Source organism: Callionymus lyra, chromosome 18, assembly GCF_982586985.1.
Source record: "Callionymus lyra chromosome 18, fCalLyr1.hap1.1, whole genome shotgun sequence".
NCBI lineage: Eukaryota > Metazoa > Chordata > Actinopteri > Syngnathiformes > Callionymidae > Callionymus > Callionymus lyra.
Genome location: NC_141835.1, coordinates 4,772,650 through 4,799,532, shown reverse-complemented (window position 1 = coordinate 4,799,532; position 26,883 = coordinate 4,772,650). Strand labels below are relative to the sequence as shown.

Genomic DNA, 26,883 nt, shown 5'->3' with positions numbered 1-26,883 from the left:
TAAATTAAATTATTCACAAATAAAAACAAAACAATGCTTAAAAAACGAAATTCAACTGATTTGAATCCAAAAACATTTGAAGTCTCAAATATTAAATTCAACAACTCAATATTCTGATGACATTCTTCCGTTAAGTGTTTCTATCAACGTTTTAATCAACGTTATTTTTTCAAAGGTTGATGAAACTAAATCACAGAAACAAAACGATGGCGTCATCAGATCAAGAGTTGATCTGTAAAGACGCTGTGATGTTGAATCTAGAAACTAAAGACACTGACTTGAGCTCAAGGGTTACAAGGCAAAGCCAGAGCGTTGAACCTCCTCACACCTGCTCAGCTGGGTGAGATAATGCAGCGTTAGATAACACAACAAGATGTCTGCCGGCTTCTTACTGAGGAAGAAATCTTCAGATTCATCTCAGAGATCAACGGGCTACGCTAGCGTTATGGGGTGTTTGTGTCCTCGTGATGGCAGCGTTACGGGGTGTTTGGGTCCTTGTGACGGCAGCGTTACGGGGTGTTTGTGTCCTCGTGACGGCAGCGTTACGGGGTGTTTGGGTCCTCGTGACGGCAGCGTTACGGGGTGTTTTTGTCCACGTGACGGCAGTGTTACGGGGTGTTTGTGTCCTCGTGACGGCAGCGTTACGGGGTGTTTGGGTCCTTGTGACGGCAGCGTTACGGGGTGTTTGTGTCCTCGTGACGGCAGCGTTACGGGGTGTTTGGGTCCTCGTGACGGCAGCGTTACGGGGTGTTTTTGTCCACGTGACGGCAGTGTTACGGGGTGTTTGTGTCCTCGTGACGGCAGCGTTACGGGGTGTTTGTGTCCTCGTGACGGCAGTGTTATGGGGTGTTTGTGTCCTCGTGACAGCAGCGTTACGGGGTGTTTGTGTCCTCGTGACAGCAGCGTTACGGGGTGTTTGTGTCCTCGTGACGGCAGCGTTATGGGGTGTTTGTGTCGTCGTGACAGCAGCGTTATGGGGTGTTTGTGTCCTCGTGACAGCAGCGTTACGGGGTGTTTGTGTCCTCGTGACAGCAGCGTTACGCGGTGTTTGTGTCCTTGTGACAGCAGCGTTATGGGGTGTTTTTGTCCTCGTCACGGCAGTGTTACAGGGTGTTTGTGTCCTCGTGACAGCAGCGTTATGGGGTGTTTGTGTCCTCATGACAGCAGCGTTATGGAGTTTTTTTGTCCTCGTGACAGCAGCGTTACGGGGTGTTTTTGTCCTCGTGACGGCAGCGTTATGGGGTGTTTGTGTCCTTGTGACGGCAGCGTTACGCGGTGTTTGTGTCCTTGTGACAGCAGCGTTACGGGGTGTTTTTGTCCTTGTGACAGCAGCGTTATGGGGTGTTTTTGTCCTCGTGACAGCAGCGTTATGGGGTGTTTTTGTCCTTGTGACAGCAGTGTTACGGGGTGTTTTTGTCCTTGTGACAGCAGCGTTATGCGGTGTTTGTGTCGTTGTGACAGCAGCGTTACGCGGTGTTTGTGTACTCGTGACAGCAGCATTATGGGGTGTTTTTGTCCTCGTGACAGCAGCGTTATGGGGTGTTTTTGTCCTTGTGACAGCAGCGTTACAGGGTGTTTTTGTCCTTGTGACAGCAGCGTTATGGGGTGTTTTTGTCCTCGTGACGGCAGCGTTATGGGATGTTTTTGTCCTCGTGACGGCAGCGTTACGGGGTGTTTGTGTCCTCATGACAGCAGCGTTACGGGGTGTTTTTGTCCTCGTGACAGCAGCGTTATGCGGTGTTTGTGTACTCATGACAGCAGCGTTACGGGGTGTTTGTGTCCTCATGACAGCAGCGTTATGGGGTGTTTTTGTCCTCGTGACGGCAGTGTTACGGGGTGTTTGTGTCCTCGTGACAGCAGCGTTACGCGGTGTTTGTATCCTTGTGACAGCAGCGTTACGGGGTGTTTTTGTCCTTGTGACAGCAGCGTTATGGGGTGTTTTTGTCCTCGTGACGGCAGCGTTATGGGATGTTTTTGTCCTCGTGACGGCAGCGTTACGGGGTGTTTGTGTCCTCATGACAGCAGCGTTACGGGGTGTTTTTGTCCTCGTGACAGCAGCGTTACGCGGTGTTTGTGTACTCATGACAGCAGCGTTACGGGGTGTTTGTGTCCTCATGACAGCAGCGTTATGGGGTGTTTTTGTCCTCGTGACGGCAGTGTTACAGGGTGTTTGTGTCCTCGTGACAGCAGCGTTACGCGGTGTTTGTATCCTTGTGACAGCAGCGTTACGGGGTGTTTTTGTCCTTGTGACAGCAGCGTTATGGGGTGTTTTTGTCCTCGTCACGGCAGTGTTACAGGGTGTTTGTGTCCTCGTGACAGCAGCGTTACGGGGTGTTTGTGTCCTCATGACAGCAGCGTTATGGGGTTTTTTTGTCCTCGTGACAGCAGCGTTATGGGGTGTTTTTGTCCTCGTCACGGCAGTGTTACGCGGTGTTTGTGTCCTTGTGACAGCAGCGTTACGGGGTGTTTTTGTCCTTGTGACAGCAACGTTACGGGGTGTTTTTGTCCTTGTGACAGCAGCGTTACGCGGTGTTTGTGTCCTCGTGACGGCAGCGTTACGCGGTGTTTGTGTCCTTGTGACAGCAGCGTTACGGGGTGTTTTTGTCCTTGTGACAGCAGCGTTATGGGGTGTTTTTGTCCTCGTGACAGCAGCGTTATGGGGTGTTTTTGTCCTTGTGACAGCAGTGTTACGGGGTGTTTTTGTCCTTGTGACAGCAGCGTTATGCGGTGTTTGTGTCGTCGTGACAGCAGCGTTACGCGGTGTTTGTGTCCTTGTGACAGCAGCGTTACGGGGTGTTTTTGTCCTTGTGACAGCAGCGTTACGGGGTGTTTTTGTCCTTGTGACAGCAGCGTTACGCGGTGTTTGTGTCCTCGTGACAGCAGCGTTATGGGGTGTTTTTGTCCTTGTGACAGCAGCGTTACGGGGTGTTTTTGTCCTTGTGACAGCAGCGTTACGGGGAGTATGCTCAGTTTGGTAACCACATGCTATTAGTGACTAGCTTGTAGCATTTAGAATAATTAGCATTGATTGTAGTATTTGTAAAATACTGCAGAAAACAGTTTTGCCAGGAGTCATAGCAGTAATATTTTTCCACTAGACGGAGTTTAGTTGTAATTACAGTATTTATCAAATAGCAACAGTAGCATTAGCAACATAAGCAGTCGTTGCACTGTTATTGTTAATAGTTTTTTCAGTTGAAATGTTTGGTGTTTTGTTGCAGTTGTGTCATGTATAAGAGGTGTGTTGTTGTGTGTTACACATTTTGTAACCAGTTTTCTAGCAATTCTGATTAGCACCCGCTATATGCTAACACGCTAGCAAGTGTGTCGCTTTAACCATGAGGTGCTAAATGCTAACCTGCTAGCATGTGTGTCGCTGTAACCAGGAGTCGCTATATGCTAACCTGCTAGCACGTGTGTCGCTGTAACCATGGGCCGCTATTTGCTAACCTGCTAGCACGTGTGTCGCTGTAATCATAAGCCGCTATATGCTAACCTGCTAGCGAGTGTGGCGCTGTAAGCATGTGTTGCTATATGCCAACCTGCTAGCACGTGTGTCGCTGTAACCATGAGTCGCTATATGCTTACCTGCTAGCACATGTGTCGCTGTAACCATGAGCCACTATATGCTAACCTGCCAGCACGTTTGTCGCTGTAACCATGAGCCGCTATATGCTAACCTGCTAGCATGTGTGTCGCTGTAACCATGAGTCGCTATATGATAACCTGCTCGCACGTGTGTCGCTGTAACTATGAGTCGCTACATGCTAACCCTGCTAGCACGTGTGTCGCTGCAACCATGAGTCGCTATATGCTAACAGGCTAGCACGTATGTCGCTGTAACCATGAGTCACTATAGTCTAACCTGCTAGCACGTGTGTCACTGTAACCATGAGTCGATATATGCTAACCTGCTAGCACGTATGTCGCTGTAACCATGAGTCACTACAGTCTAACCTGCTAGCACGTGTGTCACTGTAACCATGAGTCGATATATGCTAACCTGCTAGCACGTGTGTCGCTGTAACCATGAGTCGCTATATGCTAACCTGCTAGCACGTGTGTCGCTGTAACCATGAGTCGCTATATGCTAACAGGCTAGCACGTATGTCGCTGTAACCATGAGTCACTATAGTCTAACCTGCAAGCACGTGTGTCACTGTAACCATGAGTCGCTATATGCTAACCTGCTAGCACGTGTGTCACTGTAACCATGAGTCGCTATATGCTAACCTGCTAGCACGTGTGTCGCTGTAACCATGAGCCGCTATATGCTAACCTGCTAGCACGTGTGTCATTGTAACCATGAGTAGATATATGCTAACCTGCTAGCACTTGTGTCGCTGTAACCATGAGCCGCTATATGCTAACCTGCTAGCACGTGTGTCGCTGTAACCATGAGCCGCTATATGCTAACCTGCTAGCACTTGTGTCGCTGTAACCATGAGCCGCTATATGCTAACCTGCTAGCACGTGTGTCGCTGTAACCATGAGAAGCTATATGCTAACCTGCTAGCACGTGTGTCGCTGTAACCATGAGCCGTTCAAACACATCAAACAAGGAACTTTTGTCAGGATGTTGATCAAGTGTGAGGATGCAGCAGCAAAGAGAAGGAGGCAGTGATGGAGGAAAGTGAGCGACAGATGAAGGAGAGAAAAGAAGAAGAAAAAAGCGTCACCTTTCTGCAGACTCATGTCTACCATGCGCGGCTCAGCCAGCTCCAGGTAGAAGTTCTTGTTCTTCTCGTACTCCTCGTCGTCAATCACTTTCACGTGAATGACTTTGCTGCCGGAACAACAGGAAGAGAAGAAGAGAAGAGAAGAGAGAGGAAGTTTAATATGCGACAGGAAGTGGGATTAATAACAAGAAAGGTCAGAAGGTGAAAGGTCAGCGGGCTGTGAAAAAGGGCATCCATCAGTGTCTGGATGAAGCCGATTGGCTGCCGCGGTCGTCGTGACAACCACCTTGTTGGTGGAGAATAGAGTGAGAAATAAGTTGAGATGGATTTTCATCACGGAGACGATCGACGGATCAATGCTGCAGCCGATCGCCTCCATTGATCGCAGTAGTTGACGAGCGCTCGTCTCACAATAGCAGGAACTGAAGTTGGATTCATTTTTTGTCACGTGACGATGTCCGTGCACGTGAACGTATTATAGTATTTAACATAGATATGTTAGTAATAGTGCCACCATTTCTATATCGAGCTATTCAACCTTTTTAATATATAAATTATTTAATTAAATGATTTCAGTTTCAGTTTCTTTTAATTGAAATTGTTTTTATTTTTCAACCATTTCCTTTTTTTAAATCATCAATTATATTGTAATGTTAAATTTCATGTTATTTTTAAAAATATATATATTTTTATTAATCAAATGTATTCAATATAAATATTTGGAATACAAGTCCCAACAAATTATAAATTATAAATAATTTAAATTAGATTTAAAAGTCTACAAACACATACATTGAATTTAGACGTTTTATTATCTTCTTTTTTTAATTAGAATATTGAACTCATTTTGTAATTGTTTTAAATTCATTTAGAAAATTAATAAATAATTTTTAACAAACAAACAGAAGCATCAGTGATAGCATCAGTGATAGCATCAGCGCTAGTATCAGTGATAGCATCAGCGATAACATTAGTGATAGCATCAGTGATAACATCTGTGATAGCATCAGCAATAGCATCAGTGATAGCATCAGCCATAACATTAGTGATAGCATCAGCGCTAGTATCAGTGATAGCATCAGCGATAACATTAGTGATAGCATCAGTGATAACATCTGTGATAGCATCAGTGATAGCATCAGTGATAGCATCAGCCATAACAGTAGTGATAGCATCAGCGCTAGTATCAGTGATAGCATCAGCAATAACATAAGTGATAGCATCAGTGATAACATCTGTGATAGCATCAGTTATAACATCAGTGATAGCATCAGCGATAACATCAGCGATAACATCAGCGACAGCATCAGTGATAGCATCAGCGATAGCATCATTTATAACATCAGTAATAGCATCAGTGATAACATCAGTGATAGCATCATTGATAGCATCAGTGATAGCATCAGCAGTAACACCAGTGATAGTATCAGTGATAGTATCAGTGATAACATCAGTGATAGCATCAGCGATAGCATCAGTGATAGCATCAGCGATAGCATCAGCGATAGCATCAGCGATAGCATCAGCGATAGCATCAGCGATAGCATCTGCTTCTGTCTCCGGGGGAAACGAAACTTGCTTTTATTTCCACTGCTTTCAAATCTTCAGCCCAGAGAGTGCAGAAGTTCATGCTACACTGACGCGTCACATCCAGACCCCGTTTCCAGCTCAAACATCTCTGGACCATGTTCTGCCACCACAGCTCTGGTCACGTTTTCCTGGAGTGAAGGCGGTGAACGCGGCGCTGGATGAGATATTCATGTTGTGTTGTTGAGTGTGTTTTAAATCATGCACGACGTCTCCGATCGTCGGCTCTTAAGAGGAACTCGAGGGGAAGTAGCTGATCCTGCAACCTCCGTCACACTTAATAGTTCATTGTAATCATAGTTCATTGTAATAACAGTTCACATGTACAAGGCTATGGACCATTTAGAATAATAATAATGTTATTTTAAGGTGCCGTTCACAGCACTCAAGGACACCGTAAATATACATTGAAAATGGAAAAAACCATCGATAAGACATAAGTTAATAAGTTAAAATATGTGTTCCTCAGACTTTTTCACCTGATAATCTTCCCTCACGTCCCTCGCCCTCAAACACTTAAAAACTTCTTTTTCCATCAACGGTTTCCAAAGCAAAGTCAACCTCCTCCACCTGACCCCGACTTCCTGGTGAGTCACATGTCCAGGAACCTCATTGGCTGTTTCGTTCACTTCCTGTTTCCTCCTTTTCTAGCAACTTCATCCCAAAATGAACCAGATTAAAAAAAGGAAACGTTCATGTGGAACATCACGAACCGGTCGAGAGCAGCCGTGAGTTCTTTCCAAACTCCAAATTTAGTTCCTGATTTGTGTCTCGTGGCGTGTTCGGATGCACATCAGGGAGTGAAGCGTGAGCCGACAACACGCTTCCTTCCAGTCCACTGCCGTACGCGGAACATTTTCATCTGTTCCTAAAAAGTCACGTTCGGAAACATCTCCCTCCGTCGTCTGCCCGAGGGCCACGACCAGACAAAGAGATTCATTATGGAGGCTCTAATGAAACATTTATTTGCGTAAAACGGAGAAAAGTAACAAAAGTTTTGGCGAGTATAAAGAAGAGTTTAAGCTTTAAGACAAAAATGTTTTTTTTTAAAAACAATGCCAGGTCAAGACTAGCAGGAAGTGGGCAAGCTGGAGAAAAATGGCCCCCAGGGCCTCATGGGAAATTAGCACTGTAATTAAAAAGCTCTGTTTTCTGGTACAGAGCGCTGGGATTACTGGACGGCCTCATTAAAGTCTGATTATTGCTTTTTTTTTTTTTTTTTTTACCGGCGTCCGCGCAGAGACGAGCGAGGGAAACTGTAAACTTCCGACGTCGCTCACTATCGGAAAAGTATCGATTGGATTACGATGGTGATCACGATGATACGACCTGCCACGGTTCTTGGTCATGTGACGTGTTGACGACAAATAAGGAAGAACAAAGTGAGCTTGAAGAAGACAGGAAACGATGCTAAGCTAATGATGCTAAGCTAATGCTAGTTTAGAGGTTTTACAGGATAAAGTTGGTAGTTGAACTGGTCTGATAATAAAATATGTTTTAATTTTGATTTTCTTAGTTTGAATATATTGATTAAACATGTTTTTTCATGAAACCGGGACTAGATTTAAATTCAAACACAATCTACAGAATCAACATCAGAAACGTTTAACTTTTATTGCCAGCCTTGTAAGAACTACTGCTTAAAGCGTTAAAAAAAATGGCCGCCATCGTACTTGGATGCCATATCTCTGGTAAGTGAGACTCGTAAGTAATGTTGGATTGCTATGCTAACTGTTTACATGCTAACAATTGCATGCATAACGGCGCCAACTACTGGCCTGGAACGTGCACTACATCGTGTTCGATTGGTTTGTGGTGGATCTGTCCAATCAGATCCATCTTCGTGGTGTTTCGTTAAAGTATAAAAGGCTCAGATGTCGTCGTTACCAACTTTACCGACACATGTTTATCGTAAAACTTTAAACTGTGCGAAGAAAACTTCAGCAGCTGTTGAGCAGATATGAAGGTGCTCGTGGAGACAAGGAACTGGAGAACCCCCTGGAGAACAGGTACGAGGGGGACTCTCAGTGGTACTGAAGAGATACTGTTGGACCAAAGATAACAAAGACTAAACTCTTCACCTTCCAAAAGTCTTGCGATGATCCGGGAACTTTAAACCAACACGAAATGGTCGACGCCGCGGCGACGCCTCCTCATGAATAAATCATCAACCATGGAGTAGGTCGTGCAATTATACGGAACTTTCTGCTCCGAGCCGGTGTCGGAGTCGCGGAGGGGAGTCGTTTAAGTGAGGCAGTGGATGCGCCGGTGTCAGGCGCTGTTTAAATAACATATGACAGCTGCAGCGAGTCCCGGGGTTCACTCCGGGACACCGAGGTTCATCCATCCCAGCCCTTTTTTTTAAAGTTACCGGAGGTAAAGATTCAGAGCGATTTGACGTTTTCGGGAATCACGACCCGTCCTCGGAAAAACATGTCGGAAAAAAAGTGGTGGCGCTTCGGAAAGATTCCCGTTTGGCCCGAACGCGTTCGGATGGCGCGGCATTGACTTTTGTCAAATATCATTAACCGCCACTTGACTAAACGGGCGGCGCGGTCGTCGCCCCCAACAATCCACACGCGATCACATGGATCTCCAGGGGACACTGAACATCCAGTCCACGAGACCGTGAGGTCGCGGCCCTGATCGATACCAGATCGTATGACTCCACAATATCAGATGGAGGACGTGGCGGACAGATGGCGAGGTGGAGCTCGAGGTGAAGCTCGAGGTGAAGCTCGAGGTGAAGCTCGAGGTGAAGCTCGAGGTGAAGCTCGTGGTGGAGCTCGAGGTGGAGCTCGTGGTGGAGCTCGAGGTGGAGCTCGAGGTGGAGCTCGTGGTGGAGCTCGAGGTGGAGCTCGAGGTGAAGCTCGTGGTGGAGCTCGTGGTGGAGCTCGAGGTGGAGCTCGAGGTGAAGCTCGTGGTGGAGCTCGAGGTGGAGCTCGAGGTGGAGCTCGAGGTGAAGCTCGAGGTGGAGCTCGAGGTGAAGCTCGAGGTGGAGCTCGAGGTGAAGCTCGAGGTGGAGCTCGAGGTGGAGCTCGAGGTGAAGCTCGAGGTGAAGCTCGAGGTGAAGCTCGTGGTGGAGCTCGAGGTGGAGCTCGAGGTGGAGCTCGAGGTGAAGCTCGAGGTGGAGCTCGTGGTGAAGCTCGAGGTGGAGCTCGAGGTGAAGCTCGAGGTGAAGCTCGAGGTGGAGCTCGAGGTGGAGCTCGTGGTGGAGCTCGTGGTGAAGCTCGAGGTGGAGCTCGAGGTGAAGCTCGAGGTGGAGCTCGAGGTGAAGCTCGTGGTGGAGCTCGAGGTGAAGCTCGAGGTGAAGCTCGAGGTGAAGCTCGAGGTGGAGCTTGTGGTGAAGCTCGAGGTGGAGCTCGTGGTGGAGCTCGAGGTGAAGCTCGAGGTGGAGCTCGTGGTGGAGCTCGTGGTGAAGCTCGAGGTGGAGCTCGTGGTGGAGCTTGAGGTGAAGCTCGAGGTGAAGCTCGAGGTGGAGCTCGAGGTGAAGCTCGAGGTGAAGCTCGAGGTGGAGCTCGAGGTTGAGCTCGAGGTGAAGCTCGAGGTGAAGCTCGAGGTGGAGCTCGAGGTGGAGCTCGAGGTGAAGCTCGAGGTGAAGCTCGAGGTGGAGCTCGAGGTGAAGCTCGAGGTGAAGCTCGAGGTGGAGCTCGAGGTTGAGCTTGAGGTGAAGCTCGAGGTGAAGCTTGAGGTGGAGCTCGAGGTGGAGCTCGAGGTGAAGCTCGAGGTGGAGCTCGAGGTGAAGCTCGAGGTGGAGCTCGAGGTGAAGCTCGAGGTGAAGCTCGAGGTGGAGCTCGAGGTGAAGCTCGAGGTGGAGCTCGAGGTGAAGCTCGAGGTGAAGCTCGAGGTGAAGCTCGAGGTGAAGCTCGAGGTGGAGCTCGAGGTGAAGCTCGAGGTGAAGCTCGAGGTGAAGCTCGAGGTGGAGCTCGTGGTGGAGCTCGAGGTGGAGCTCGAGGTGGAGCTCGAGGTGAAGCTCGAGGTGGAGCTCGAGGTGAAGCTCGAGGTGGAGCTCGTGGTGAAGCTCGAGGTGGAGCTCGAGGTGGAGCTCGAGGTGGAGCTCGAGGTGAAGCTCGAGGTGGATCTCGAGGTGGAGCTCGAGGTGAAGCATGAGGTGGAGCTCGAGGTGGAGCTCGAGGTGGAGCTCGAGGTGGAGCTTGAGGTGGAGCTCGAGGTGAAGCTCGAGGTGAAGCTCGAGGTGGAGCTCGAGGTGAAGCTCGAGGTGAAGCTCGAGGTGAAGCTCGAGGTGAAGCTCAAGGTGAAGCTTGAGGTGGAGCTCAAGGTGAGGGCGACGTGTTCTCCCTGTTGAGCCGGTTATTAATGCTGGACTCGAACTCACGCCGAGCCGTCCTTCCACCTGCATCCGAGGTCAGGAACAGTAGAAACCATTAGTCATCCGAGCCAAAGTCGTGATTCCATGAGTGGATCTCGAGTGGACGTTCGTGAGCAGAAATAGTGATGACTCAGCGTTTTGTCAGTACTTTCAGCCTCAAAATATGGAACAATAGAAGCCCAAATTTTCAAAGCCCAGAAGGAAAGAGAATTAGGAGACCAAGATTTTTCCAACTAGTGCCAGAAAGAAAATTCTTAAAGCCTTCTTCTTCTACCGCTTTTTCTGAGGCGAGGTGAAGGAGTTGCTGCTGGAACAAAGAGGACTGGACTCTCCATTCCTAAGGGATCTCTTCCATCTCCTTTTGGGAGAACACAGCGGCGTCCCTAGTCCTGGCAGAACCCAACACCTCGCCAACGTGTCCTGGGTCTACCCCCGAGATCTACTCCCATTTGGGCTTCCCCCGGAACACCACCTGAACTACCGTCTTCCCTCGCTTGTAAATGCTTGTTCCTTCGGTCACTACCCAGAGTTCTTCACCATGAATACATCAAGATCTTCGCCCTTTTAGCTCAGCTCTTTTGAAACTGATGTTTCCTTAAAGAACCAATCAATGGTTTGGTTTTGTTCTTTCCACTTGCTCAAGGTCGAAGAGAACAGAGATGAGAATCTTGTTGGTTTTTACCCAATACCAGCTACAAATCAGTACTTTTGAAACGGTTAAATGGATCTCGGAGCAGGTGCCTAAAGAATTCATGTAACATTTTCTCCAAAACCGTATGTAAACTGGAACCTCTTGCGGCTCTTTTGGGAGATGCAGAAGTATTTTTGCAGTATTTGTAGTCTCCCGACACTTGTTCTGGGTCCACCCCAAAAATATTGCTTAAAAGTATGTTAAAAATTGCCTAAAACCTGAATCAAAATGTTTTTACAATCAACTTTCTATTTCCCAGGAACCTCCCTGTTCGCTCTTCCAGGATAAAACCAAGTCGGCCCAACAGGAGACGTAGACCTTTAGAACCGGTCCTGGATCTTCCCGGAAACGGTGCTTAATGTGTTGTTCTCAGTATTATCTTGATCTTTAAAGTATGTACTTTTTTTGAGTATTGTTTTGATTGTTTAAGCGCTTTGTGACCCTGGTCTCGAAAAGCGCTATATAAATAAATATTACTTACTTACTTACTTACTTAGTAAGTAGGGTATTTGCTAAAAATGTTTCTTCCTCTAGAGACTGTTTCATCCTGGAGATACAAAGGTATTTCTAGGAAAGACACAATAGTCTCTTGTGCAGGATCTGCCTGAAAAAAAGTTGCTAGTTTAAATAATAAATACTGTTCGGTCTAAAACTTTCAAAGCTAAGGAGGACACCGGGTCAAGTTGACTCCGGCATGAAGAGACTCTAAGAGAAAAAGACGGCAAATAAAGCAAAACACTATGAAAATAGAGGAGAACTCCCTGCTCGACCCGGAATATTAAACCCGGAGGGGACAGGATTGGGAAATGAACTGTGAGTTATGGAGAGAAATATGCCACTGTGGGAGGAAGAGAAGGTTTTACAGGCCACGCACAAAACTGCCTCGTAAAAAGCTGCTGACTGCCCGGACTGAAGGAGAAAAAGACAAAAGGAGAGAATTAAAAAGGAGAGGACACTCCGAGGGAGGAGAGAGAGAGATATATTTCTGTGGGAGTCGAACCAAAGGTCTTCCTTCTAGACCAGGACGCGACACGGTAAAATACTCGGAGGTGCAGCAGATGATGGGGTTCCAGATGAAGGAGGTACAAAGTCAAGTCACCCGGAGCCAACGGGGTCATAGTGAGAGAGTCGGGGTGACAAGCGCCCCCTCCTGGACGTCACGCGATTTTTCAGTCATGGGATTAATCGTGATTAATTGATTGCATAATTTGTGATCTTTGAATTGGTAAATCTAACTTTTTTTATTATAACTTTACCGTTTCTGTTCAGAAGTATTTTCATCAAATCATCATCAAATTGGGGACTTTTCTCAGCTATATTTTGGGTCAAATAATGCGATTAATCGCAATTAATTGACTACATAATAAGTGTATTTCATTTGGCCAATCGATTATTCTACTGTTTATTTTCACAAGTATTTTCATCAAATCATCATCAAGTTGTGGACTTTTCTCGGCTATATTTTGGGTCAAATAATGCGATTAATCGCAATTAATTGACTACATAATAAGTGTATTTCAAATGGCCAATCGCTTATTCTACTGTTTATGTTCACAAGTATTTTCATCAAATCATCATCAAGTTGTGGACTTTTCTTAGCTATTTTTTGGGCATGTCAAATAATGCGATTAATCGCAAATTGATTAACTAATTAATAAGTATTTTTTAATTTGTCAATCGCCTACTCTACTGTTTGGGTTTACAAGTTTTTTCATCGTAAAAAAATATATACAGTATATAAATTGTGGACTTTTCTCAACTATTTTTGTGTATGATTAAAATGGATTAATTGCATCGATTAATTACGGATCAATATAACGAATCTCTCGACACAAGCGCCAGTATGGAAGTAAATAAATTATATTCATAGGTTTGAATAGTTTTTTATGAAATAATTCAACTGAAAAATGTCTTTATTTAAAAATTGAATAAAAAAAACAACTAATATTAATATTTTATAATATTTTATAATATTTTATTTACAATTTACAATATTAATGAATGCATTTATTTAACACGTAGAATTTGATTCTTATCATAATAATTACAAATATTTTTTTTATCAAAAATGTTGGTACAATAGAGTCACCAGACCAATAGAGTACCGAGCTACTGTCATACTTTGAAAAAAACAAATTTTCAACCAAAAAAAAAATCAGTTCATATTCTGATGTAAACCAGCACCTTCTTTTTATATTTAAAAATATACAGTCAAATACATTATTTTTCATATTCTTTTGTATATACAGTATATATATAAATAAATATATATATATATATATATTTCCATCATATTTGAGCTCTTTTTCTTCAACCCTTCTTTCTTTTACCTCGATGGCCCCTCGTAATCCGACAATGGTGTACAGTATAAAGTCCTTTCCAGGGTGTCCCCCTGCTCCTGCCTGCGCCCAACACTGTCATGAACCCCTGATCCTCACGACTTCCTCTCATGCACTTAGGAGACGTTAGCTTCGCAACATTCCCCGGCGGAGACGCCTCAGTGCGGCTCTAATCAAGCAGGGAAACGCACATTAGAGTCGGGGGTGCATGTGTTCTGACCCGGCGTAGAGTCGGGGCGACAGATGTGGGCGTGTTTGTCGCTGATCCACAAAAAAAAAAAGAACCCTTGTAAGAAGAACCTTTTGGTTTCATCAGTGATTGAACATTAACAACGTTCAACGAGTGCCACAAGGTCGCCGCTCGTGTGCGTCGACGCGTCGTCAACCATCCACTTATGAAAGAAACATAGGATCTAAAAATAGTCAAGGACGGTGGTGGTGGGGGGTTAGGGGGTCTCAACACAAACACATCTTTAACTTGGACACAAACGTTGGCCCCGGGGGTCGCAGACGCACGATCGACGTCACCGTTCTCCTCGCCGGCGGAACCATTGACAGGCCGTGGCATCAGGTCACGTGACCAGTGTGACGCCGCCAATGTAACATCCAGCAAACGGACGATCGGTTCTGTCCTCTGGCTCGGTCCGGGGCTGGATCAGGTCCAGAGACTTCATGTTCCATTATTAGCAACAACTGGATCCTCACACGCGACTGAATGGACTAATACTCCTGATGAAGGCCAGAGAATCAAAGACAGTTTTTACCTTAGTAGAAGGATAGCAACATGCTAGCTGCAACTTAGCGTCAGTAAGCTAGTTAGCATTAGCATCAGGATAAACATAACTGTCATTTTTTTTAAAGTTATTTTTGTGAGTAATAAATATTTGTCAATGTTTTTACCACTTAAAATGAAGGCACTGATGCACTGTCTTAACGTGTACTGTAAACCAGGGACCTCGAAGAAGTGCGCGTTTTGGGACTCGGCCTTTCCTGAGGACATCCAAGAAAGTCTTCCTGAGGACATCCTAGACTGTCTTCCTGAGAATGTCCAAACTGTCTTTCCTGTGGACGTCCAAGACTGTCTTTCCTGAGGACGTCCAAGACTGTCTTTTTGAGGACGTCCAAGACTGTCTTCCCGAGGACGTCCAAGACTGTCTTCCCGAGGACGTCCAAGACTGTCTTCCTGAGAATGTCCAAACTTTGTTTCCTGAGGACGTCCAAGACGGTCTTCCCGGGGACGTCTAAGACTGTCTTCCTGAGAATGTCCAAGACTGTCTTTCTGAGGACATCCTAGACTGTCTTCCTGAGAATGTCCAAACTGTCTTTCCTGAGGACGTCCAAGACGGTCTTTCCTGAGGACGTCCAAGACGGTCTTTCCTGAGGACGTCCAAGACTGTCTTTCCTGAGGACGTCCAAGACTGTCTTTCCCGAGGACGTCCAAGACTGTCTTTCCCGAGGACGTCCAAGACGGTCTTTCCTGAGGACGTCCAAGACTGTCTTTCCTGAGGACGTCCAAGACCGTCTTCCCGAGGACATCCAAGACTGTCTTTCCCGAGGACGTCCAAGACTGTCTTTCCTGAGGACGTCCAAGACTGTCTTTCCCGAGGACGTCCAAGACTGTCTTTCCCGAGGACGTCCAAGACGGTCTTTCCTGAGGACGTCCAAGACTGTCTTTTTGAGGACGTCCAAGACTGTCTTCCCGAGGACGTCCAAGACTGTCTTCCCGAGGACGTCCAAGACTGTCTTCCTGAGAATGTCCAAACTTTGTTTCCTGAGGACGTCCAAGACGGTCTTCCCGGGGACGTCCAAGACTGTCTTCCTGAGAATGTCCAAGACTGTCTTTCTGAGGACATCCTAGACTGTCTTCCTGAGAATGTCCAAACTGTCTTTCCTGAGGACGTCCAAGACGGTCTTTCCTGAGGACGTCCAAGACGGTCTTTCCTGAAGACGTCCAAGACTGTCTTTCCTGAGGACGTCCAAGACTGTCTTTCCCGAGGACGTCCAAGACTGTCTTTCCCGAGGACGTCCAAGACGGTCTTTCCTGAGGACGTCCAAGACTGTCTTTCCTGAGGACGTCCAAGACCGTCTTCCCGAGGACATCCAAGACTGTCTTTCCCGAGGACGTCCAAGACTGTCTTTCCTGAGGACGTCCAAGACTGTCTTTCCCGAGGACGTCCAAGACTGTCTTTCCCGAGGACGTCCAAGACGGTCTTTCCTGAGGACGTCCAAGACTGTCTTTCCTGAGGACGTCCAAGACCGTCTTCCCGAGGACATCCAAGACTGTCTTTCCCGAGGACGTCCAAGACTGTCTTTCCTGAGGACGTCCAAGACTGTCTTCCCGAGGACGTCCAAGACTGTCTTCCTGAGAATGTCCAAACTGTCTTTCCTGAGGACGTCCAAGACTGTCTTTCCCGAGGACGTCCAAGACTGTCTTTCCCGAGGACGTCCAAGACTGTCTTTCCTGAGGACGTCCAAGACCGTCTTTCCTGAGGACGTCCAAGACTCTTTCCTGAGGACGTCCAAGACTGTCTTTCCTGAGGACGTCCAAGACTGTCTTTCCTGAGGACGTCCAAGACCGTCTTTCTGAGAATGTCCAAACTGTCTTTCCTGAGGACTTCCAAGACTGTCTTTCCTGAGGACGTCCAAGACTGTCTTTCCTGAGGACGTCCAAGACCGTCTTCCCGAGGACATCCAAGACTGTCTTTCCCGAGGACGTCCAAGACTGTCTTTCTGAGAATGTCCAAACTGTCTTTCCTGAGGACGTCCAAGACGGTCTTTCCTGAGGACGTCCAAGACGGTCTTTCCTGAGGACGTCCATGACTGTCTTTTCTGAGGACGTCCAAGACTGTCTTTCCCGAGGACGTCCAAGACTGTCTTCCTGAGAATGTCCAAACTGTCTTTCCTGAGGACGTCCAAGACGGCCTTTCCTGAGGACGTCCAAGACTGTCTTTCCTGAGGACGTCCAAGAAAGTCTTCCTGAGGACATCCTAGACTGTCTTCCTGAGAATGTCCAAACTGTCTTTCCTGTGGACGTCCAAGACTGTCTTTCCTGGGGACGTCCAAGACTGTCTTTCCTGAGGACGTCCAAGACTGTCTTTCCCGAGGACGTCCAAGACTGTCTTCCTGAGAATGTCCAAACTGTCTTTCCTGAGGACGTCCAAGACGGTCTTTCCTGAGGACGTCCAAGACTGTCTTTCCTGAGGACGTCCAAGACTGTCTTCCTGAAGACGTCCAAGACCGTCTTCCTGAAGACGTTCAAACTGTCTTCCAAGACTGTCTTCCTGAGGACATCCAAGACTGTCTTCCTGAAGACGTTCAAGACTGTCTTCCTGAGGACATCCAAGACTGTCTTCCTGAGGACCAGGTCCAGGTACTTTAAGTGCAGCAACAAGAACAATACCACGCATGTGTTGAGGAATAAATCCCTTCAGGTCACAGAACAAACGTTCACCTGGTGCTTGTCATCCAAGTGTGGCGCGAGAGAAGCTAATCACAGGGACACATGTTCTCGTCCCTTCACACCAACACTCCACGTCTCCCGAGACACTTCAAACCTCCTCCGACGCCGTCAAGGATGCTCACACTTATGCGGAGACACGAGGCGACTCGTTGACACAGCGCGTCCTCCGTCGCTGGAGTGCGTCCTCTGGTCTCGGATGAGATTATCACCCCCCACAGGCTCGCCCCGTGTCGCCCTAAAAAGATTAACCTCATCATTGTCCCGGGCAATAATGACGGCATAAAAGGGGCCACGGCTCGCAGCATGGGGCCACAACGCTCGACACTAATGCCGTCGACATATATTCGCTCCGCACCAGGAAGTAGGTCAGAACTGGTCGTGGTGAAGTTGAGGCACGAGCCCGAAACATTCATTTAAGTCACGGTGTCAGAGTCAGTGGACAGACCATAATAATCCAAAACAAATGTTGTTATTTTAATCCCTATAAGAGCTCAGTGTGTCAGGAATTTTTATCTCGAGTAAACAACACAAGCAACTGGTGACCAAATGACAGTACAGTTGCTCCAAAACTACACATTACTTTAACATTTGAACGCTTTTGTTTTTATTTTACACAAAACGAATCATAAAACTACTGTATACATGTTCAAGGAATGTATCTAATGTAGCGACGGAGGTGTGGGCAGCTTGAAAATGATCTCTGATTTTGTATTTGTTTATTAGCTCAGAGCAGTGTGAGCGGCTCTTCTTCAGGTGCTTAAATATTGTAATAGACCTGCATGATTTTATCTTTTTACACTCTGTTAGAGAGAGAATGAGCTCCGTTTAAGTCACAATACATGAGTTTATCTATAAAGTATTACATGTTGTCCTGTCGTAAAAATGTCCCCAATTTGCTCTTAGAAATATCGAATTAAGAAAATTGAAGTTAAGTTTCTACTGCAGTCGCTAAGCTAGCAAGTATAGCATCAAGAGTAGCATTATTAGCATCAAGACTAGCATTATTAGCATCAAGAGTAGCAATTATTATACCTTTATAGATGATAATAAAGTATTTATTTGTTTATTTTAATTTTATTTTAATAAACCCGATTCAATCTTTGATCTTTGACTGTACTTATTTGGCCCTAATAAGTAAGTAAGTAAGTAAGTAAGTAATATTTATTTGTATAGCGCTTTTCCAGACCAGGGTCACAAAGCACTTTAACAATCAAAACAATACTCAAAAAAGTACATACTTTAAAGATCAAGATAATACTGAGAACAACACAGGAGTTCCAGAAAATCAAGGAAAAGCCTGAACAAATAGAAACGTCTTAAGATGTTTCTTAAAGGAGTCAGTAGATCCATCAAGAACAAAGAGAGAGAAGATCGTTCCAAAGCTTAGGAGCAACAGTCTGGAAGGATTTCTCTCCTCTGGTCCTGAAAAAAAGTATGAGTAAAAGTATGAAGATTATATTAGTTCTAATATAACCTGTTTATTAAAGGAATGTATTGTGTTTTTGTTTTTTTTATTTGAGTTTCTTAAAAAAGTATTGAAAGGAACATTTTTAAATATATTGATATCCACCTTTTTCCCAATGATTCAATGAATCTTCATCTCCATCATTTTCTTTCATGATTGAACTTTGTTATGAGTGATGGGTGGGAAAAAAAGCAACCCACAATGCACTGCAAGAGTCGCAGCGATCACGACCGCCACTCATCTCCCCGGGTTCACGTGACATCATGTCATCACATGTGTCGCATGTTCCTCGCCGCCAGTTCGACTGCCACGAAAAAAAAACAACAAAAGTCGTCCGCGGAGATGAACACTGACCTCGGCGTCTCTGGGACGCCATGACCTCGGAGCAGCTGCTAAATCTTGTGAATTACATTCCACCGCCGAGCCTCCGTCGGATGATGTCAAACGCTAAGTGGCTAAAAATACAGCGGCGTGCAGCGAGGGACGACCACGGGAAGTCATCGGCGTGGAAGAAACATGCAAAGGGCAGGAACTCACTGAAGAGCGAGTCCGCCGTCGCCGTCTCGCCGCCGCGGGGCGAGGAAGTCCATCGGACGGTCTGGGGGGGTTTCTGGTTTGAACGCCGGAGAGTCCACGGAGAACGTCGGGCGGAGGAGGTGAAGAAAAAGGGGTGGCGTCGTGGGAACTGAACTAATCGATGCAGCCTTCAGTCTCTCCCCACATTCACGGTGACATTTGTTCGAGGAGCGCCGGAGAAAGAACTTCACCGCCGACATGGTGATTCAATTAGAGAGGCCGCCTCCATTTTTCTCCTGCCTCGTGTCTTCTTGTAAGTAAGTGATTGCTATTTGTAAAGCGCCCTTTTTCTTGGACCAGGGTCACGAGGCGCTTAAACAATCGAACGATACACAGTTGAAATACATACTTTAAAAGATCAAGAGAACACAGAGATGAATAAGAGAAGTTAAGAAAAAGCTCAAATAAAAGTGTCTTGAGATGTTTCTTGAAGGAGTCAGTAGATCATCAAACACAGATGTTTCTTGAAGGAGTCAGTAGATCATCAAACACAGATGTTTCTTGAAGGAGTCAGTAGATCATCAAACACAGATGTTTCTTGAAGGAGTCAGTAGATCATCAAACACAGATGTTTCTTGAAGGAGTCAGTAGATCATCAAACATAGATGTTTCTTGAAGGAGTCAGTAGATCATCAAACACAGATGTTTCTTGAAGGAGTCAGTAGATCATCAAACACGGATGTTTCTTGAAGGAGTCAGTAGATCATCAAACACAGATGTTTCTTGAAGGAGTCAGTAGATCATCAAACATAGATGTTTCTTGAAGGAGTCAGTAGATCATCAAACACAGAGATGTTTCTTGAAGGAGTCAGTAGATCATCAAACACAGATGTTTCTTGAAGGAGTCAGTAGATCATCAAACACAGATGTTTCTTGAAGGAGTCAGTAGATCATCAAACACAGATGTTTCTTGAAGGAGTCAGTAGAACATCAAACACAGATGTTTCTTGAAGGAGTCAGTAGATCATCAAACACAGATGTTTCTTGAAGGAGTCAGTAGATCATCAAACACAGAGATGGTTCCAAAGATTAGGAGCAACAGTCTGGAAGGATTTCTCTCCTCTGGTCCTGAAGTTCAGGAACCATCAGTAGATTCTGATCCACAGACCTCAGAGCCCGAGCTGGGGTGTAAGTCTGGATCAGAATCTACTGATGGAAGGTCTGACCATGAATAGATCTGTGAGTTCTTCTACTAGAGCAGCTCAGAAACGTAGCCAAATTGAAACACGTGGCCAGAAGAACGACCCACTATCAAGCTGAATGTTTAGCAACCGCAGAAGCCAGCGTTAGCTTGTCTGATGATCTATTAACTTCTGTCTCATCCTAGGTCGAGACAAGGTCACATGACTTTTCCCTCCTTAGTTCCAGCTCTTCTGACAGAATCCTGGTCTCCTTGTCAGGATTAGTCCAGATCACCTGGCATACGTTTGAGTTTCCAGTTTCAGATTCTGACTGTGCGACACTGTTTGATTGAAAGAACAAAAACTACTGTGGTACTTCAGTGAGTCCAAGGTCGTCTTTGAACTCAGAGTTATGACATTGTTTGGAGTCAAGTCCCCTTCAAACTAAAATAAAACCCTGTTCCGACTCCTTTTCAACTTAATAAGTGAAGTCATCGGTATATTGAACGGTTTGATTAAATGTTGTAACATTTAATTTGTTTCCAGAATAATTTAACTCAACCATTTGTTTATTGACAGGTTCAATCATTGTTTATTAAATAATTTAATATTTATCTTGCTTTTGAATAACTGAATTATAAATGTTGGTATGAAAGTGTAAGTAAGAAAGTAAGTAAGTAATATTTATTTATATAGCGCTTTTCGAGACCAGGGTCACAAAGCGCTTAAACAATCAAAACAATACTCAAAAAAGTACATACTTTAAAGGTCAAGATAATACTGAGAACAACACAGGAGTTCCAGAAAATCAAGGAAAAGCCTGAACAAATAGAAACGTCTTAAGATGTTTCTTAAAGGAGTCAGTAGATCATCAAGAGCAAAGAGAGAGAAGATGGTTCCAAAGCTTAGGAGCAACAGTCTGGAAGGATTTCTCTCCTCTGGTCCTGAAGTTCAGGAACCATAAGTAGATTCTGATCCACAGACCTCAGAGCCCGAGCTGGGGTGTAAGGCTGGATCAGATCACTGATGGAAGGTCTGACCATGAATAGATCTGAAAGTAAGAACCAGAATTTTAAAGTTGATCCTGAAAGAAACTGGAAGCCAGTGAAGAGTTTTAAGGAGAAATGTGAGTTCTTCTACTAGAGCGGCTCAGAATTCTGGCTGCAAAGTTTTGTATGAACTGCAGGCGAGACGATCCTTCTTGTTAAGACATGAAAACAAACTGTTACAATAGTCCAGACGAGAAGAAACAAACGCATGGATTACAAGCTCCAGATCATGTTCCGACAACATTTTCCTAAGTTTATAGATTTTTCTCAGTTGAAGGAAACAGTTTCTGGTCAGTTTTCTGCACCAGTGTCACTACACAAAACCAAAAGAGTACCGAGCAACTGGATCGACACTTTCAGCCAATCATGAAACACGCAGACGATCACGTGACAACATCAAAGCACTGAGGCGTCAATTTAGCGATTTTTCTTCTACAGTTCAAATGTTAAATGTCAAGATCAACCCGTAGTTTCTGACGTCAAAAGGTTGATTCCATGTTCAGACGAGCCTGTATAAGAGGAACCCTGCGCCGTCTCTCAGGAAACTGGTCCTAATAATACTTCCTTTGCAGAACGTGAGCAGAAACACGCCAGGAAGGTCTATATGCTTATGAATGTTAAACATGTGACCCGGGTCGGACTCCGTTTCATATTCATGACCTTCCAGCTAATCCTTCTCAACAGCGTGTGCCATCTTCCTTCCTGACGCTCGGCTTCTTTGCTCGCCCGGCGTGACCATGTGAAGGATCCGCGGCCTCCTCCTCCTCCTCCTCTTCTTCTTCTTCTTCTTCTTCTTCTTCTTCTTCTTCTTCTGTTTGTCAGGAGCTGGCCGTGCATCTGCTGCAGGAGAGAGCGAGGATGGAGGGAGCGCGGCGGGAAGTTTTAACAAGGTGTGACAGGGACAATCATGGCAGATATGCCTCGTCCAGTCCAGCCGGCGTCTCATCTTCACCCCCTCTCCGCCCCCCCCCACGCCCCGTGCAGCCATTTCTCTGCAGACCCCCCACGCTCCCATCCCACCCCTGCACCGCGGGCCACTGCTTCTGCCTTCATTTACTTTGTTTCCACGTTCGCTCCCCGACGGTGACGTCGTTATTTTTAGATCTCCTCGGCCGGGCATTTGTGTGTCGGTTCAAGATCCCGCCTGATTTCAGAGTCATCGACATGCCGAGCTCACTCCACCTCTGGAGTGAGACCCCCCCACCCCCCGACGGGGGGTCAACACCTGTTCGGCAGCCCCCCGCAGGTGAGCCAGCTCGAGCGAACCCCGAGGCCCGTGCAGGAGGCGGGAACGTCGGGATGCGACGGAAGTAATTGGGTGGAGAAAAGGAAAGCGTTTTTTGTCCTCCAGCTGTCAGAGACCCCACACTGCGAGACCTGCCACTCATGGATCACACCGCCGGTTGCACCGGGGATTAACTTCCCTTCAGAACGGGGTCACCATTGAAGCAATTAAAGCCATCATTAGGGATGCGTGCCGACACTCCACCGGCTCCGACATCAACGCTGATACTTATTTAAATAAGACGGGTGTACTGACACGGGCGGCGCATTTGTCGCCACCATTAATACCAAGAATACCAAAGAAGTACCAGTGCTGTGTCTCAAATCGCATACTTGCGTACTCAAAGTTAGTATTTTTAGTGCGTAAGTGCGTCTCAATTATTAGTATGAGAAATTTAGTGCGCCATGCACACTAAATTGGCGTACTTAAACGCCCACAAAACTGAGTATGGATCGATGGACACTTATCAACCCAAACGGCTCCATCTTAGTGACGCTTTAAACCGAAGTTACGTCATATATATATATATATATATTCATATACTTACAGGTGTATTTCCAGCAGCAGTAGGAGGATAAACACGTCTTCGCTGCTGATACCAGCTTAAATATCTCGCGAATATTTCGATTCTCATATTTTTTCTTTATTTCTTTTTCCAAACTTGCAAAACGTGCTGCCAGCAGGTGGCGATAGCGTTCAAACAGCTGGTTGCAACCATCGTTAAATAGAAGTAGAAGAAGAAGCTGTCGCGTCATTTCCTGTTAGTGTGTAGCAGCAGAGTTTGATTTGAGACATACTATCTGTGGAGAATTTGTCGTACTAGTTAGTATGCACACTATCCTGATGCGTACTAACTTCTAGTATACTAAGAGAAGTATGCTCGATTAACTGCCTCTCCATCAATTCCAAAGCAGACGGTTGAGGCTCCTTGGACACCTTTCCAGGGTGCCCCCTGAACAGCTCTCTTCGGGAGGTAAGTCTAATCGTGAGACACCATAGAAATGTTATCGCCCTTCACATTGGTTCATGTTAGTCACACTGTACTCGACTACATTATTTCTGGTGAGTATACGACAGTACGTCGCAGCAGGTAGGATTTTCCGTTGCTGTCCCGCTCTGGTTCCGAGCGAGCTAAAGCCAGCGCTAAAATAAGTGACGTCCACTGATTGGTCAGAGAGTGACGCGTCATCAGCGTGACTCTTAACTCAAGAAACAAACCCGCCATTGAACAAAAAAAAAAACAGTACGGGAAGGAGTACGGTATGTCGGCCCAAAATTCCATCGCCCGAGGCCTGGGTCCAGACTTAGATCTCTCTGGGAAGTAAACCATGACCTGCATGTTATGACACGTGTCTTGTGGGAAAAAAGCAACAATAGTGGGGACAGAAGTCTTGACCTCAGCAGTGGATGGAATTCTTCAGAACTTTTTCCAGGTGCCGTTAACAGAAACGTATCGGTTTGGCACCGGCATCCCATAGAACCAAAACTATACCCGATTCTTTATGGATAAAATAGGCTCTACTTTGGATTGACTGAAACTCCTACCTGACCCCCCCCCGCTCCTCCTCAAACACCTAAATCTAATTCTGTTTCAAATGTATCTCGCTCTGCTTCCTGCCCTGTTTTCCCTGTCGTGATTTCAAACTCTCCTTAGTCACCAGCTGTTCACACACTCGCTTCTCTTTCTCCTCTTCCAATCTGCTGGAAAGCAACACACACACTGCCTGCTGTATCCGTCTGGCACGCAACCACCGCTTGAACGCTCCGCTAACATGAACACAAGCCTCGTTCAAGTCGAGCCAGAACCGCGGTCCAACATTGCTAACAAGCTCCTTCCACCGATATCCAAGTCGCTGATCAACAGAGAGCGGGATGACATGTGGCGAGGAGATGAGAAACCGGCGCAGCTGAGGGTTTGAATCAGCGTCATCCCATCGGAGCTCGTCCTTCAACTTTGTTGTTCCTCCCGGTGGACACGAATGCTCCATAGATAAACATGTTCGGGCCATTCAGCCGACCATTGTAAGTGTTCACGGCGGTTTTAGGAGCCGGGTGACGGTGATTCGCTCGGACCACGACAATGTCACCGCGGCCGCCGATGCAAAGTCACGAGGGCGAGATGGACACAGGAAGTTTGTGTGGGAGTCGAGCCGGGGCTTCCAGGGCAAATGTGTCCTTTCTCTGTCGTGTTCAGGGCCAACGGATATTGACAAAAATGTAAATAGCAGTGGCATAACAATGAAAGCAGTGTCTACCAAACTGCATATACAGAGTTAGCTATGTGTTTGGATAGCATTTCCCCGCCCAAGGCACTTTTTACAAACTAGAACGTCCTCGAACTTTCCTGCTTCAGGTTTTTGGAAACCGACTAAAGCCCTATTTGCACGGGATAAGTATTACCTGGGGACCTCTGTGTTTTGTAAATTACGCCCTTTCTTCTGTGTTATTTTAAGTGCATTCACACGGGATAAACTACGTCTGTAAAATAGTCATTTTTACTGACATTACCTAGAGATACAGATGTAAAAAGCAATTACTAAAAGAGAAAGTTAGTGTAACCAACTGTTGTTAGAGAAGATAAAGTGGACAACCTTTTATTTACTTTCGTTTCTCAACTTGTGAGAGCGCTGCCCTGCACATAAATTTGCCCCAACATTATTCTTACAGAAAAGACACTGTTACAGTAGTGTAACCAAGTGTATTCGTGCGGGAACCAACGAGGCTGGAACTTAGTTTGTAGCCGTGCAGCGCGCACGTCTTCTTTACTTTCGTCATGCGGAACACACCCCCCAACAACAACGAACTCGATCTACTTCCTTTTCAATCCCTTCAAAATAAAACAGCGGAAGTAAATATTAACACGAGTGCCTAGAAGTCCGTTACAGTGACATATACGCCGCATTCAGAATTACAAACACAAACATGGCGCATTCACACAAGATTAAATCACTCAAAAATGACAACTTGCAGTATCCTAGATGAGTAGCTAGCATAGCTAGCATAACTAGCATAGCTAGCATAGCATAGCTGTCCCACAGAACCACTCGTGTCTCAAATAAAAGCACAGTTTGTAAAACCGTCCTCACTCGTCTCCGGCTCGATACATCGGATGATAATTCTCGTCACACAGCAAAGAAATCTACAAGAAATGCACATTATCACCAATTAGTCGTCCATTTCCTGCGCGAACACGATTCACCTCCAGACGCGGAGCAGGATTTAAGAAGGTTATTACCACAAATCACGCTGTCACCATAAACAAGGTGAGACGACAGACAGGGTGACTTTGCTTCAAATACACTCTGTATTTTTGATATATCAGAGCAGATGGAAACCCTCCCCAGACTAACACTGCGGGATGACAAGGGTCAGGCGGAGGTCTAGGTTGACGGGATTCGCAAACTTGATTTGAGAAAATCAAAATGCTGGAATATGCGTGTCAGCGTTAAACAACTGGCCGAATAGCGTCTGCACCGGTGTGAGTGTGTGAGTGAGACAGAGATTAGACTAAAGTGTGTGTGTGTGTGTGTGTGTGTCTAAATATTTACCAGCTCAGAGCAGAGGCTCATTATCATAAAGATGGATTCAGGCAGAGTTGCTCACCTTTTCACTCGTGTTTCACCAAAAACACTTCAGCAACGTCAGCCAAACATTCGCACAAACATCTTTTGAGTTCCACAATAAATACACAACGCTGACCCCAATGGTTGTTGTAACACAAATCCCATAACGCATTGCAACAGTGAGAGTTTTTTTTTTATAAAGGAGCTGAGGGAGGTTTTCTGCTGGAGAAGTGGGGATTTGAACCTTCAACCTTCTGACTGTGATGTTGGCAAGTGTGTGAGTTTGTGGCTCTGGGCTTGTGAGGCAATATCTGGCGCAGAGAGGTCGACTCGGGGGGGTCCAGGGGGTCGGATTATTAAGGAATAAAGGGTCGGGGAGGCAGAGGGGGAAAGATCGGAGCGTGACGGAGGATGAAGATGTTCAGGTTTATTCTCAGGTGCACGTCGTTCTCTCAAGTTTCAATCCAATCAAATGAAATCATTATTGATGTTAAATCACCATTAGTAAGTAAGTAAGTTAGTAAGTAAGTAACAGTTAATTGTAAAGCACCTTTCTAGACCAGGGCCACAAAGCGTTTGAACAATCAGCCAAATGTGAGTTCTTCTACTAGAGCGGTCAACTGCAGGCGAGACAAGATCCTTATATTGTTATAATTTCAAATGAATAAATAATAAAAGCACCTTATATTGTTATAATTTCCATCATTTTAAATGAATAAATAATAAAAGCACCTTATA

At 45.9% G+C, this 26,883-nt stretch overlaps 1 protein-coding gene across 1 annotated transcript in view; it reads right to left on the bottom strand.

Annotated features, from left to right (window-relative positions):
• Nucleotides 1-26,883, bottom strand: part of slc8a3 (solute carrier family 8 member 3) — a 118,653-nt gene that overhangs the window by 34,897 nt on the left and 56,873 nt on the right. Inside the window, exon 3 of the mRNA XM_087779451.1 lies at nt 4,680-4,786. Within this exon, the coding sequence (XP_087635577.1) occupies nt 4,680-4,786 (107 nt within the window). The remainder of the gene's footprint in view (nt 1-4,679; nt 4,787-26,883) is intronic.